Genomic DNA, 16,756 nt, shown 5'->3' with positions numbered 1-16,756 from the left:
AGTCTGCCCAAAAAGCCACGGCTTTGGCTACCCAGATAGCAGCGAAGGAGGGGAAGAGTGCTGAGCCTGAAGCCTCAAAGACTGAACGGGCGAGGCAGTCAAGTAGGTGGTCCGTGGAATTTTTGATAGAAGATCCGTCCGTCATGGAAAGGATAGTTTTAGAGGACAAACGTGAGACAGGAGGATCCACAGGAGGGGATTCTGTCCATTGTTTTCGGAGATCAGGAGAAAAGGGATATTTGGACTCAAGAGATCTCTGACCCTGAAAACGTTTGTCTGGACGCTCCCTATGTCACTGGACTATGGCCTGGAACTCCGGGTGATTGGCAAACACCTTGTGAGTACGTTTAGTCCTTTTGAAAGACACCAAATTATTATTACCGTACTGGAGGTCGCCGGTTCCTCGTCGACCTGAAGGGACTGTTTGACGGCCTCAATGAGACTATCTATAGTGCTCTGATAACCTGGTGAATTAGAGCGGGAAGAGGTGCCTGGGGAGCAAGAGCGGGAAGCGAAGATACCAGACGCCGAGGCACCAGAGGGCCTGGGGGACGAGCTATGGACACGCTTCCTTGATGGCCGCTTGTGCTTAGAATGAGAGCGGCCCCTGCAGGCTGAAGATTCCGCAGCCACAGGGGAATCCTCCTGAATAGGCGGATTAGTGGTCCTGCTCCTGGTTGGATCCTGGAGGGACTCAATAGCCTTAGTCAAAGAAGCCATAGACTGTGAAAGTGACAAAGCCCATTCAGGGGGACTGGTCACCGCGGGCTCGTTTGCGGCGGGGAGGCTCCTGAGCGCTTTTAAGGTCACAAGCATTACAGAGCGGGGCAGAATGCCCGCTTGGTAGCGCAGCCTGACAGGAGGTGCAAGAAGTAAAGAACACTATATGCGTTTTTGCAGACTTTTTGTGTTTAGGCAGAAACATGTTGTCTGTTAATCTCCGTGCAGGCTGTGCAGCTAGTAAAGCGGAGCACTGTGCGGCTAGTAAAGCGGAGCACTGTGCGGCTAGTAAAACAGAGCACTGAATGAAGTGGAGCCTCCAGAAGGATGGGAGCTGTGTCAGCGCGCAGCGCAAGTACAAAGGTCCTGTGTCCAGATGCCGTACTGAGACCGGTGAAGAGAAGTGGCGTTGAGGTCCCCTGTTGTGGCAAGATGCGGCCGAGCCCGTGGTGCGCTCGGGAGCTCCCCCTTACCCCAGAAGACTCAACGCTTGAGATCCTTTTCAGGTGAGGTATGATGAGCGATGAAGTCCACCTCGATCCAGCGCCCTCTTGATGAGGGGCTGGAGAGGGACTGGGAAGCTCCTTGCAGCACTGCTATTCTTTTAGTGGTGGAGCAGAGGGAGGGCGGCCAGACAATACTCTGGGAAGATGGCCTCTGTATATCCTAAGGGTTCGCTCCCCTAGGATTTCACAGGGGATGTCCACGGCCGCGCATCCCACGTCGCAGGAAAGCGTACGGGGAGTAAACTCGACATGCTCGCCTGTTGGTGTTTCGGTGAAGATCAGACCCCTTAAAAGGGCCCGTCGCCCCCTTCATCCTCTTGCGCAAAGTGAAAAAATAAAAATAAAAGTAAGAACGTCTGGAAAGAAAACAGACGCAATGTGCCTCCTATTGACACTAAGCAAGAACTGGTATTATCCGGAGCCAGTGAGCGGTGTATACTGCAGAGGAGGAGCTAACCCTTTTTTGTATTTACTTAGTGTCAGCCTCCTAGTGACAGCAGCATAAACCCACGGTCCTGTGTCCCCCAATGTGGCGATGGAGAAAAGGAGATATGCTTCTGTAACAAAACCTCTAAAAATCTAGAGATTCAATGAACTAGAGATTCTTTACAAAACCACCACCAGGAACACTCTACAGGATAGCTGCCAAATCATGGCTCCATCAAGAGGGTCACAGATTTGACATTTTACAGAATGCCAGCTTAGGAGACCATGGCCCTGGCTGAAAGAATATAGATCTGCTCCATTGACCATCACTGAACTCATGGATACGTTTGGGGTTGTCAGGATTTGGACCCACTGGTCACTTGAGCCCTATGGATACGTTTAGGAAAGCCAGGATTGGGCCCCACCGGTCACTTGGCTCCATGGAGATGTTCAGAGAAGCCAGGTTGTGACCCTCTGGTCACCTGGGATTGTAACTCAATGGACTAAAGAAACAAAACCACGTATGGTAAAGCAGAATCCTAGAAAAACACAAAAAAAACTAAAAAAAGAACAAGGATCCCTAAAATATAACTTTTAATAGAAATAAGTTAAAAATGCCATTTTCATTTTAACAATATTATTTGGGAAAAACAAGATATGTACCTGTTAAACCCTAGAGGGTAACTGTACATAGCCCTGCCTGGCAGTGGAGGTTGGCACCCTAAATTTCTACGGTAGGCCCCCACTCCTTGATGGCTCACCCTTAGAATCCCTAGAAATCCCTGCAATACAGGAATCATGGGGAGCCCTATAGATAGTCCCTATAAGAAGACCTGACTGGCAGTGGAGGTAGACACCCTAATTTTCAGCAGTAGGTGCCCCCACTCATCGGTGGCTAACCCTAGAGTCCATAATATGGAGATAAAAAAAGATAATAGAAGTATTCCAATACACCCATGCACCCCTATAAATCAAACAAAACACACAAAAAAAAGTGAAAAAATGAAAGTATAAAGAAATAAAAAAATCTAAAAAATGTCAGATTTCACTTAATCAGCAATTGTCACAATAAACTGATGAAACAATTGAAATATATATATATATATATATATATATACACAGAACGGAACAAAAGTTTGGACACACCTCATTTAAAGATTTTTCTGTATTTTCATGACTATGAAAATTGTACATTCACACTGAAGGCATCAAAACTATGAATTAACACATATGGAATTATATACTTAACAAAAAAGTGTGAAACAACTGAAAATATGTCTTATATTCTAGGTTCTTCAAAGTAACCACCTTTTGCTTTGATGACTGCTTTGCACACTCTTGGCATTCTCTTGATGAGCTTCAAGAGGTAGTCACCGGGAATGGTTTTCAATTCACAGGTGTGCCCTGTCAGGTTTAACATGTGGAATTTCTTGCCTCATAAATGGGGTTGGGACCATCAGTTGTGTTGTGCAGAAGTCTGGTGGATACACAGCTGATAGTCCTACTGAATAGACTGTTAGAATTTGTATTATGGCAAGAAAAAAGCAGCTAAGTAAAGAAAAATGAGTGGCCATCATTACTTTAAGAAATGAAGGTCAGTAAGTCTGAAAATTTGGGAAAACTTTGAAAGTGTCCCCAAGTGCAGTGGCAAAAACCATCAAGCGCTACAAAGAAACTGGCTCACATGAGGACCACCCCAGGAAAGGAAGACCAAGAGTCACCTCTGCTTCTGAGGAGAAGTTTATCCGAGTCACCAGCCTCAGAAATCGCAGGTTAACAGCAGCTCAGATTAGAGACCAGGTCAATGCCATACAGAGTTCTAGCAGCAAACATCTCTACAACAACTGCTAAGGACAGGCAACAAGCAGAAGAGACTTGTTTGGGCTAAAGAATACAAGGAATGGACATTAGACCAGGGGAAATCTGTGCTTTGGTCTGATGAGTCCAAATTTGAGATCTTTGGTTCAAACCATCGTGTCTTTGTGCGATGCAGAAAAGGTGAACGGATGGACTCTACATGCCTGGTTCCCACCGTGAAGCATGGAGGAGGTGGTGTGATGGTGTGGGGGTGCTTTGCTGGTGACACTGTTGGGGATTTATTCAAAATTGAAGGCATACTGAACCAGCATGGCTACCACAGCATCTTGCAGCGGCATGCTATTCCATCTGGTTTGCGTTTAGTTGGACCATCACAAAGACGCAATCATCTTTTTAAGCACAAAAAGCAATACATCATCTCAAATATCTGTACTCATCCCCAAGCAATGCCGACGCGTCCCCCTCCTCCCCCCCCCCCCCCCCGCATGGGAATAACGAGGGTTCATCAGGGGTTCAGCAGCCATGCAGCTTTTCTATTATGTGCATGACTGCTGAACTCCTGATGAACCCTCGTTATTGCCATGGGAAGGAAACACGTCAGGCATTGCTTAGGCATATTACAGATCTTTGACTAGCGCCTGATTTACCTCTCAGTTACTGTATTTGGGTTTTCCTGGATAACAGGATGGGACACTGCAGCAAATAGATGAGTACAGATGGTATGCTACTCATCTACTCAGCTTTTCCTGCATGTCTTTCTATATGAAGTGCATATAATTCCCACCTGGTATGCTTGCTTATCCATTATTTTCTATCCATATGTACTTCACTCCTCTTGCTTCTTCCCTGCATACCTGAGTGGCCAATCTACCACACCCCCGTTTTATGACCTGGCTTAACTGTGAACATGTGCTCTGGACACACACGCCCACATCCCCCCTCTCAGCTGTGAGCCCTTAGGTGCACATAAATTTATAGCCATGAGTCTGACCAGACGTGTCTGACCATCTTAGAAATTGCATCTTTTAAATTGCAGATTTTTAATTGCTATGAATTAGACTAGAATTGGACTGGAATTGACTGGAAGGCAAAGGAATAGAAAACCACTATAATGTTTCGTTTTCTTTTAACATTCACCCCCATACTACTTTATTTCTTCCTATCTCCTGCAGTCCCTCCACCCAGTAAGGAACTAGTCATTTCTTCCTCAATCCTCCCCAGCCACCTCACCTCCTCCACAGAACTATTACTCCACATACAATCCTTTCTCTCCAGGCACACACGGCCACATCATGACCTATCCAGCTCACACCTTTTAACGTTCAGTCAGCTGCTCCTCATTGCTGGCGACATATCCCCAAATCCTGGCCCTCCTCATCACATCCCCACACTCATTTCTAATCCCCTGCCACGATCCTCTACACGTCCTCGCAACCACAGTAACCTCATACCCATTCATCCAGCCCCCACTCCCCCAATTTCCCTATCTGGAGCACTATGGAACGCATGCTCTGTCTGCAATAAACTGTCATTTATCCACGACCTCTTTATCAATAACAAACTCTCCTTCCTCGGCATCACTGAAACTTGGCTCACCCCCTCTGACTCAGCCTCTCCAGCCGCGCTTTCCTATGGTGGATTCCACCTCTCTCACACCCCTCGCCCCAGCGGCAAGCATGGCGGAGGAGTTGGTTTTCTCCTGTCAGATAACTGCTCCTTCACCCCAATCCCACTTCCGCCCTCTGTTACCCTCCCTTCCTTTGAGGTGCATTCCGTGCGCATCTACTCCCCCTCCAACTGGCTGTCATCTACCGTCCCCCAGGGCCAGCCACCACCTTCTTTGACCACTTCACCACCTGGCTACTTCATTTCCTTGCCGATGACATCCCCATTGACACTTCCCTCTCAGCTGCCACTAAACTTCTATCCCTCACTTCCTCCTTTGGCCTTGCTCAATGGTCTTCTACAGCCACCCACAAAGATGGTCACACACTGGACCTCATCTTCACCCGCCTCTGCTCCCTATCTAACCTCTCGAACTCACCTCTTCCTCTTTCTGACCACAACCTACTCACATTCTCTTCCCTCTCCACTCCTTGTCTACAATCCCCACCCCACAAACTTTCACACCCTCGCAGAAATCTTAAACACCTCGATCTACACTCACTCTCTGAATCCCTCCTCCCTCTCACAGACATAAGCTCCCTACACAATGCGGATGACGCTGCCGCTCTATATAACACCACAATAGCTGTAGCTTTGGAATCTCTTGCCCCTCTCACACATACCAAAGCTCGCAAAATCAACAGACAGCCCTGGCACACCCGCCTGACCAAAGAACTGAGGCGAGCTTCCAGGGCTGCTGAGCGCAGATGGAAAATATCCCACTCCAAAGAGCACTTCATCGCATTCAATCAGTCCCTCACTACTTTCAAGACCACACTCACCACAGCAAAACAAACCTACTTCTCATCTCTCATATCCTCCCTGTCTCACAACCCCAAACAGTTATTCAACACCTTCAATTCTCTCCTCCGCCCCCCAGCACCTCCTCCCTCCCCACTCATCTCAGCTGAAGACTTTGCCTCATTTTTCAAGCAGAAGATTGAGAACATCAGACAGTTTTAGTCAACAACCCCCAGAACCCTTCCTCCCAACTACCCAGCCCTCCACCTCCAAAACCAACTTCTCTACCATTACAGAAGTCGGACTCTCCACTCTACTCTCAAGATCGCATCTCACCACCTGTGCACTTGACCCGCTCCCATCGCACTTCATCCCAAACCTCACCAGAGTCTTCATCCCAACCCTAACCCATCTCTTCAACCTATCACTAACAACTGGCATTTTCCCCTCAAGCTTTAAACATGCCTCAATCACACCTATCCTCAAAAAGCCCTCTTTTGACTCATCCTCTGTATCTAGCCATCGCCCTATATCACTTCTCCCCTTTGCCTCAAAACTACTGGAACAACATGTCCATCTTGAACTGTCCTCCCATTTATCTTCCTGCTCCTTCTTCGACCGCTTTCAATCAGGCTTCCGGTCACACCACTCCACTGAAACTGCCCTAACTAAGGTCACCAATGACCTATTAACCGCCAAGAGCAAGCGACACTACTCTATCCTCCTCCTCCTGGACCTGTCCTCTGCCTTTGACACAGTGGACCATTCCCTGCTGCTGCAGACCCTCTCATCCCTTGGCATCACAGACTTGGCCCTATCCTGGATCTCGTCATACCTAACTGACCGGACATTCAGCGTTTCCCACTCACACACCACCTCCTCACCTCGCCCCCTATCTGTCGGAGTCCCGCAAGGTTCAGTTCTAGGGCCCCTGCTCTTCTCCATTTATACCTTTGGCCTAGGACAGCTCATAGAATCTCACGGCTTTCAGTATCACCTCTATGCTGACAACACACAGATCTACATCTCTGGACCAGATATCACCTCCATACTAACCAGAATCCCTCAATGTCTATCCGCTATTTCATCCTTCTTCTCCGCTAGATTTCTAAAACTTAACATGGACAAAACCAAATTCATCATCTTTCCCCCATCTCACACGACCTCCCCAACGAACCTATCCATTACAGTAAACGGCTGCCCACTCTCCCCAGTCACACAAGCCCGCTGTCTTGGGGTAATCCTTGACACTGATCTCTCCTTCAAACCACATATCCAAACCCTTTCCACTTCCTGCCACCTCCAACTCAAAAATATTTCACGGATCCGTACAATCCTAAATCAAGAATCTGCAAAAACACTAGTCCATGCCCTCATCATCTCCCGCCTCGACTACTGTAACCTCCTGCTCTGTGGCCTCACCTCTAACACTCTTGCACCCCTCCAATCTATTCTAAACTCTGCTGCCCGACTAATCCACCTGTCCCCCCGCTATTCCCCGGCCTCTCCCCTCTGTCAATCCCTTCACTGGCTCCCCATTGCCCAGAGACTCCACTACAAAACCCTAACCATGACATACAAAGCCATCCACAACCTGTCTCCTCCATACATCTGTGACCTAGTCTCCCGGTACTTTCCTGCACGCAACCTCCGATCCTCACAAGATCTCCTTCTCTACTCCCCTCTTATCTCCTCTTCCCACAATCGCATACAAGATTTCTCTCGTGCATCCCCCTACTCTGGAACGCTCTACCACAACATATCAGACTCTCGCCTACCATCGAAACCTTCAAAAAGAACCTGAAGACCTACCTCTTCCGACAAGGCTACAACCTGCAGTAACCACCGATTGACCAAACCGCTGCACGACCAGCTCTACCCTCACCTACTGTATCCTCACCCATTCCTTGTAGATTGTGAGCCCTCGTGGGCAGGGTCCTCTCTCCTCTTGTACCAGTTGTGACTTGTATTGTTCAAGATTATTGTACTTGTTTTATTATGTATACCCCTCCTCACATGTAAAGCGCCATGGAATAAATGGCGCTATAATAATAAATAATAATATTTGAGATGTTATATTGCTTTTTGCGCTTAAAAAGAGGATTGTGTTTTTGCACTATGCACTTTTATGCTGTGGTACCTTCTATTAATTATTTTTGCCTGGGTAACCTTATATGGTCATTACTGCTTGGACAAAATATTGTTTGCATCCTGTCTACCAGTGTTCTGACTTATCTATCTATCTATATACATATACGGTACATACACACATATACATACTAGATGGTGGCCTAATTCTAATGCATCGGGTATTATAGAATATGTATGTAGTTTATTTATGAAGATTTCAGAATAATGCAATGAATACACAGGATTCGGCCGGCCAGGGGCAACCAATCAGTGAAGCGTGGTTCAAATCCCGCGCCAATTCGCGGCCGGAGCCTGTCGCTGATTCTTCATGGCCAGCCACGACCAATCAGTGAAGCCAGGGCCAGCTGCAGGTTTTTGAGGGCCCCAGGCGAAAGAGTGTCACAGCCCACGCAGTATATAACAGCCCACGCAGTATATAACACAGCCCACGCAGTATATAACACAGCCCACGCAGTATATCTACTATATAATTGTCTAAGGGTCACTTCCGTCTTTCTGTCCTTCTGTCTGTCACGGATATTCATTGGTCGCGGCCCCTGCCTGTCATGGAATCCAAGTCTCTGATTGGTCTCGCCAGCTGCCTGTCATGGCTGCCGCGACCAATCAGCGACTGCCACAGTCCGATTAGCCCCTCCCTACTCCCCTGCACTCAGCGCCCGCTCCATACTCCCCGCAGTCACAGCTCACACAGGGTTAATGCCAGCGGTAACGGACCGCGTTATGCCGCGGGTAACTCACTCCGTTACCGCCGCTATTAATCCTGTGTGACCAAGTTTTTACTATTGATGCTGCCTTTGCAGAGTCAATAGTAAAAAGATCTAATGTTAAAAATAATTAAAAAATAAAAAATCATCATATTCTCACCCTCTGGCGCCTTTCCCGCTCCTCCGGTGCTAAAGATGGTATGCGACAAGGACCTTCCATGACGTCACGGTCATGTGACCGTGATGTCATCACAGGTCCTGCGCGAGAAGGACCTGCCATGATGTCACGGTCATGTGCCCGCGACGTCATCACACCCTGGGACCGGAAGCTGGCGAACAGAGGACAGAACTACAAGGGGCCCTCGGTTCCGAAGCGGAGTATGTTTATTTTTTAACCTGTGACCTACGTGGCTGGGCAATATACTACGTGCCTCTGTGCTGTATACTACGTCGCTGTGCAATATACTACGTGGCTCTGTGCTGCATACTACGTGGCTGGGCAATATACTACGTGACTGGGCAATATACTACGTGACTGGGCAATATGCTCTGTGCTGTATACTACGTCGCTGGGCAATATACTACATGGCTCTGTGCTGTATACGTCACTGGGCAATATACTACGTGGCTCTGCTGTACGTCACTGGGCAATATGCTCTGTGATGTTTACTACGTCGCTGGGCAATATACTACGTGGACATGCATATTCTAGAATACCCGATGCGTTAGAATCGGGCCACCATCTATTGCCGGGAGAGTGAGTAACGGAACTCATGTGAGCAGGTGTAGACTACGGCCGTTTTGTGCTGTAATAGCACTGCTACGGGTCCCGCAGCCATGGCAGCTGTGCGCTGAGACCAGGACTCTGCCGCACACAGCATTGACAACAGCCAGAGGGAGGACTGAAGCAGAAACTATAAGTCCCCTGATGAACCCTTTTACCCTAAGGGGGAAACGCGTTGGGCAGTAGAGAGCTGAATAATAGCTAATAAGTACCACAATTTGGTGGAAACTTTTTTTCTTGAGATTATTTATTTACCCATGTTTAGGTTATCAGGTGTGAGCTGGGAACATGAGTGTTTTCCTTCTGTCTTAAAAGAGTGGCAGACAATTATCTGATGGGCATTATGCAATATGACTACTGAAGTATGGCATCTACCAGTATCTGATTAAGCACTCAGAGTGGGTCATTTGATACAAATATATGGGCATTGTGCAATGGTAATTTGGAATGTGGCATTTGCCATCATTAAAGAGGTCACCTAAAAAGGGTACCGTATACGTTATCAGATCACTGAAAATCTAAGGATACAGTGCAATAGAAATAGTGATTTCATGTTTTCATTAAAAGTGGAATATTACTGGCAGCATCTTAGACTTAATCCTTATTATTAGGTACTGGGCCTCCTATTTAAAATATTTCAAAACTTTATGGTCCCTGTTGGAAATATTGTTATTTAGATCTTGGCCCTATCACTTGATATAGGTCAGTTTGCTGCTATTTTTCTGACTGTTTTTTCATCTATGGTATTCCTGGTACTACGAGAATTTTTCATATTAGGTATTTTTCTTGTGTGTGTTTTTTTGTGTATATTTAGTGTAAGATTTTTTTAGGGTGCATAAGGGCCTTTAGGGATACCGACGTTGAGCGGGGGCGCCATTGCGTCAACAACTAGGGTGCCAACCTCCGCTGTCAGGAAGGGTGAGCCTAGGGTCAATCTAGGGAGAGATTAGCCCTAGTTATACAATTTTTCCCTCCTAAAAATGGCATTTGTTTTGCATTCTTTTGACAACCACTATTATGCGATATACTTTTTAAATTTATTAATAAAGGTTGATTTTAGAAGTCTGAGGTTTGTTGGTCTGTGATAATAGGAAGACTTCATCGAGAATTTTGTTATGAAGGTTTCCCTATTGAGATTTTATCAATTACACGTACTGTGCTTCGTTTGCCTCTGATGACACCTACTGGGCTCTGTGACAACAGCAAACACTGATGGTAAAGCACCTGTTGGAGCCTACACAGACCCAGCGTCAGAGCTAGCAATAAGCGAACAAGCTCAGATAACAAGTTATCCAAGCATCTTGGGTGTGCTCGAAAAATATGCTTGAGTCCCTGCGGCTGCATGTTTCACAACTCTTGCACAGCCGCAACACATTTAAAGATTACCCAGTAAGCAGCCAATCCCCGCATGTGTGGCAGCTGTCCAGCAAGCAGCCAATCCCCGCATGTGTTGCGGCTGTCCAGGAAACAGCCAATCCCCGCATGTGTTGCGGATATCCAGCAAACAGCCAATCCCCGCATGTGTTGCGGCTGTCCAGGAAACAGCCAATCCCCGCATGTGTTGCGGCTGTCCAGCAAGCAGCCAATCCCCGCATGTGTTGCGGCTGTCCAGCAAGCAGCCAATCCCCGCATGTGTTGCGGCTGTCCAGCAAGCAGCCAATCCCCGCATGTGTTGCGGCTGTCCAGCAAACAGCCAATCCCCGCATGTGTTGCGGCTGTCCAGCAAACAGCCAATCCCCGCATGTGTTGCGGCTGTCCAGCAAACAGCCAATCCCCGCATGTGTTGCGGCTGTCCAGGAAACAGCCAATCCCCGCATGTGTTGTGGCTGTCCAGCAAGCAGCCAATCCCCGCATTTGTTGCGGCTGTCCAGCAAACAACCAATCCCCGCATGTGTTGCGGCTGTCCAGCAAACAACCAATCCCCGCATGTGTTGCAGCTGTCCAGCAAGCAGCCAATCCCCGCATGTGTTGCAACTGTCCAGCAAGCAGCCAATCCCCGCATGTGTTGCGGCTGTCCAGCAAACAGCCAATCCCCGCATGTGTTGCAGATGTCTAACACCCACAAATCATGCATCAGCGGGATTCGAATATATTATTTGATCACGCCCGACATATTCAGATAACATCTGAGCACGATCGCTCATCACTAGTTAGAGCTGCATGTTGAAAAATAGGCGCAAAATAATACGCACCAGTGCCTGTGTGCAGAGTTCTTAGCAGGTTTCTATTGGCAGCACCAAAACAACTATACAATACTAATCAGAAACATCCAGACTGGCTGCAGTGAGAAACCAAAATTCACCCCCAGCGTACATGCTGCTCTGGAAATCATGGGGTGATGCATATACAAAATGACATGATACAGACGCCAACTTACATGTGAGGAGATGTAGGATATACAGTCGTCAAGCTTGGAGAGCATGGGAATAAAGCCTTCACTGTTCACAGATAACGTGGGGGAGTTCAACTTCTACAAAGAGGAAAGATCAGAAACAAGCAGTTACCACTGAGGGAGGAATGTATCCAGAATGTTCTTTCATGTGCCAGTTATTGAAGATTTACCAAATTTATTAAGATACGCATCCCCATTAATGAATTTGGAGCATGACGACTGTCTATGGGGCAAAGAGCGGAATCCACTCTTATCATTTATGCCTAATGTCTGGGCTAAATCACAGGGACACACTTGGGCAATGAGTCCACACATCTCCTGCAATTAAAGGGAATCTGTCAGCAGTCATCTGAGAGCAGCATGATGTAGGCCCAGAGAAGCTGAATCCAATGATGTATTACTTAAGATTACTGAGTGCAGCAATTATGACACTATCAGAGCTTTTAGATTTTAAGCAGGTGAGGAAGCTAACCCCGCCCACATCAGGCTCTGTATATACACAGTGCATAGACAGTGAGCTGCTTATCACAGGAGGGGGCGTGTCGGACTAGCATTCATCACTGCTGTGTCCCAGCAATAAGTAGCTCCTGGTGCTAAAACAGTGATTGCAAGCAAACAAAACCACTGAGCTTGATAAAAAAAGGCATTGCTGAAATCTGAGTTTTTAACTTCTATAGTATGTGGTCTTCAGATTACATTGCCAAAACCTGCTGACGGATTCCCTTTAAGCCCCAACCACTCCAGCACAGAAAATTCAACAAAAAGCATCATGTATGGTACAGAAATGTTTTCAATGGCAGAAAACTAGCGCACAGACAAATTCCCCCATGTAATGGCAGTGCAGTGACGCTGCTTTGTATAGTAGTCACACTTCCGATGAATACATGTATTCTCATACATCCTTAATATGGCGATATTATTACAGTAGCACCAAACTTACAACACATTTAGAAAGACGATATTCTCAGTTCAACATTTTCATTCAGATTTACCATATATACTCGAGTATAAGCTGATATTTTCAGCCCAAAAAAATGGGCTTAAAGTGCCCCTCTCTGCTTATACTCGAGTCATGGTCGGCGGGTGAGGAGAAGCGATGACTGTCAAATACTCACCTGCTCCCGATGCTCCTAACGCGGTCCCTGCATGTCCCACGGTCTCCGGGCGCGGCAGCTTCTTCCCCTGTTCAGCGGTCACTGGTAAAGCTCATTAAAGTAATGAATATGGCCACTGCCATAGGGGTGGAGCCACATATTCATTACTGTAATGAGAGGTACCATGTGACCGCTCACTACAGGAAGAAGCTGCCGCGCTCGGAGACCGTGGGACATGTGGGGACCGCGTCAGGAGCAGGTGAGTGTTTCATATTTACCTTCCCCTGTTCCACCGACGCTCCGTCTTCCGCGTCCTCTGCACTGACTGTTCAGGTCAGAGGGCACGATGACGTACTAGTGTGCGCGCCGCCCTCTGCCTGAACAGTCAGTGTGGAGAGACGGGACGCTGAGGAGCAGCGACGAGAGGCGAGTATGTCTTTTATTTTAGTGCAGCAGCATTACATGTGGCACAATGTTATATGGAGTGTCTATGGGGCCATAATGAACTGTATGGAACATTAATCAAAAAGAACAACCGGAAGCTTGAATGCCAATAAAAATACCGTATATACTCGAGTATAAGCCGAGATTTTCAGCCCAAATTTTTGGGCTGAAAGTGCCCTTCTCGGCTTATACTCGAGTCAAGGTGGGTGGCAGGGTCGGCGGGTGAGGGGGAGAGGGCGCTGAGGCATACTCACCTAGTCCCGGCGATCCTGGCGCTCCCCGCCTGTCCCACGGTCTTTGGTGCTGCAGTTCTTCCACTGTTCAGCGGTCACGTGGGACCGCTCATTAGAGAAATGAATATGTGGCTCCACCTCCCATAGGGGTGGAGCCGCCTATTCATTTCTCTAATCAGCGGTGCCGGTGACCGCTGATAAAGGAAGAGGCTGCGGCACTGAAGACAGCTGTACGGGGGAAGGAGCCGGACGCCGGGAGCAGGTAAGTATCGCATATTTACCTGTCCCCGTTCCATCTTCCCGGCGTCTATCTGCACTGACTGTGCAGGTCAGAGGGCGCGATGACGCATATAGTGTGCGCGGCGCCCTCTGCCTGATCAGTCAGAGCGGAGAGACGCCGGGACTGGACGCTGGGAGCTGCAAGCAAGAGAGGGGAGTATGGCATTTTTTTTTTTTATTGCAGCAGCAGCAGCGGCACAGATATATATGGAGCATCTATGGGGAAATATGAATGGTGCAGAGCACTATATGGGGCACAGCTATGGGGCAATAATGAACGGTGCAGAGCACTATATGGCACAGCTATGGGACAAGAATGATCTATTTTTATTTTTGAAATTCACCGGTAAATGCTGCATTTCCACCCTAGGCTTATACTCGAGTCAATAAGTTTTCCCAGTTTTTTGTGGCAAAATTAGGGGGGTCGGCTTATACTCGAGTATATACGGTACCAATATTTTATTAATCACAAAAACAAAAACTATAGCAAGTCTCATAGTAGCCAGTGGAAATACATGTGACAGAATAATACTGTCTGCATACAGGAATATATCTCAGAATCAAGTGATACATAAACACATGCCTAAAACAATAACCAAACAGTTGTAAGGTGATCAGATAAGTGGTAGTTAATCACCTATATGTTATTTGAATGTCCTATCAAACATAGCCCACTTCATAAGTATCTCTGCACAACAGTCAGAGCATATACTAATATGTTGCTACATAAATGTATATATATGGAAGCTACACAGTCATGTGCCTCAATAGAAAAAGAAAAAGCTAATATATACAGAGCAGCTAACAATAATACTGAGGAAAGGGCAAATATATGCACAAATGTCCAAAATGTCTACATATGATCTATAATGTTTCAGTGAACAAAGAAGGAGAGGGTTAACACCATAAGGTACAGTATATAGCAAACATGCTTATAAGTAAAAAGGGAACCCCATCCAGTTGAACAGATCATATAACATATTGCACTACATAAACATAATCACTAGGTGACTATCCCCCTGGACGAAGCATACCGCGAAACGCGCGGCGTGGTCCCTGTACTGAACTGCGTACTTAGGTAATATGCCCTTATTTATTCTCATGCCGTTTATATGCACCTTTTACTAGTGGTGCAATATGTTATATGTCCTGTTCAACTGGATGGGGTTCCCTTTTTACTTATAAGCATATTTGCTTTTTCTTTTTCTATTTAGGCACATGACTGTGTAGCTTCCATATATATACATTTATGTAGCAACATATTAGTATATGCTCTGACTGTTGTGCAGAGATACTTATGAAGTGGGCTATGTTTGATAGGACATTCAAATAACATATAGGTGATTTACTACCACTTATCACCTTACAACTGTTTGGTTATTGTTTTAGGTATGTGTTTATGTATCACTTGATTCTATGATATATTCCTGTATGCAGACAGTATTATTCTGTCACATGTATTTCCACTGGCTACTATGAGACTTGCTATAGTTTTTATTTGTTTTTGTGATTAATAAAATATTGGTATTTTTATTGGCATTCAAGCTTCCGGTTGTTCTTTTTGATTGATTTTGCATTTATGGGAGTGCCTTCTGAATTTAGGCCTAGTATTTGGTTAATGTATGGAACATTATATGGGGCAACTATGGGGCCATAAAGAACTGCATGGAGCATTATATGGGGCATCTATGGGGCCATAAAGAACTGCATGGAGCATTATATGGGGCATCTATGGGGCCATAAAGAACTGCATGGAGCATTATATGGGGCATCTATGGGGTCATAAAGAACTGCATGGAGCATTATATGGGGCATCTGTGGGGCCATAATGAACTGCATAGAGCATTATATGGGGCATCTATGGGGCCATAATGAACTGCATGGAGCATTATATGGGGCTCCTGATTCAATATGGATATTCAAAAACACTTTACCTCCTGATGTCTCAATTAATTTTACTTTTATTGGTATCTATTTGTATTTTTGACATTTACCGGTAGCTGCTGCATTTTCCACTCTAGGCTTATACTGGAGTCAAAAAGTTTTCCCAGTTTTTTGTTGCAAAATTAGGGGGGGTGGGGGTTGGGGGGTCGGCTTATACTCGAGTATATACGGTAATTCCATAAAACTGATTGAAGTTCCAAAACATCCAGAATAATGGCTCAGTGTATATTTCTTTTGTTTCCTGGTGTTACTCGTATTACTCTGCTTCCATAGGATTTGTAAATAATATTTCCAAGCTTTTATCACATGCAGTCCACAACTGCTTGTGGAGGGGACACAATGCAACCCTGGTGATCAGCAGAGCAATGGAAGTGGTGCCAAATGTAAGGGCATGTCCACAGGAGACTTCATGCTAGATCAACTCTTCTATGCAGCTGTCAACAGAAACAAACAGCTAAAGGGTTAGACAAAGGTGGGGCAAAGAGGGGCGTTCACGACAAAAATTCTGGTGCCATACACCTTGATAAGTCACAAAATTTTGCACAACTCGGAACATTAGCAAAAATAGTGTGACTTGGCGTCACACCAGTCCTGGCCACCTAAGCCAATATTGGTATGGGCATGGGGGAAGGAGCATGGCTACACCCGCTGGTCAAATTCATGAAAACTTATGCCAGGTTAGGTTAGCCATTTACTCCAGAAATGCACTCGAGTCCCTGACTAGAATAACATTTCTGCTGAAGGCACACGCCAGTTATGGGAATGAGACATCAGGTTTTTGCTACCCCGTATGAGAGCAGCAAGATGTAGGGGCAAAGACCTTGATTCCACCGATGTGTCACTTAACTTTACTGG

The 16,756-nt window shown here is 46.4% G+C and overlaps 1 protein-coding gene across 1 annotated transcript in view; it reads right to left on the bottom strand.

Moving 5' to 3' along the window:
- Positions 1-16,756, bottom strand: part of COG3 (component of oligomeric golgi complex 3) — a 131,447-nt gene that overhangs the window by 98,511 nt on the left and 16,180 nt on the right. Inside the window, exon 6 of the mRNA XM_069758266.1 lies at positions 11,893-11,985. Within this exon, the coding sequence (XP_069614367.1) occupies positions 11,893-11,985 (93 nt within the window). The remainder of the gene's footprint in view (positions 1-11,892; positions 11,986-16,756) is intronic.

Source organism: Ranitomeya imitator, chromosome 3 (assembly GCF_032444005.1).
Source record: "Ranitomeya imitator isolate aRanImi1 chromosome 3, aRanImi1.pri, whole genome shotgun sequence".
In the NCBI taxonomy this organism is placed as follows: Eukaryota; Metazoa; Chordata; class Amphibia; order Anura; family Dendrobatidae; genus Ranitomeya; species Ranitomeya imitator.
This window is presented reverse-complemented; position numbering and strand designations above follow the sequence as displayed.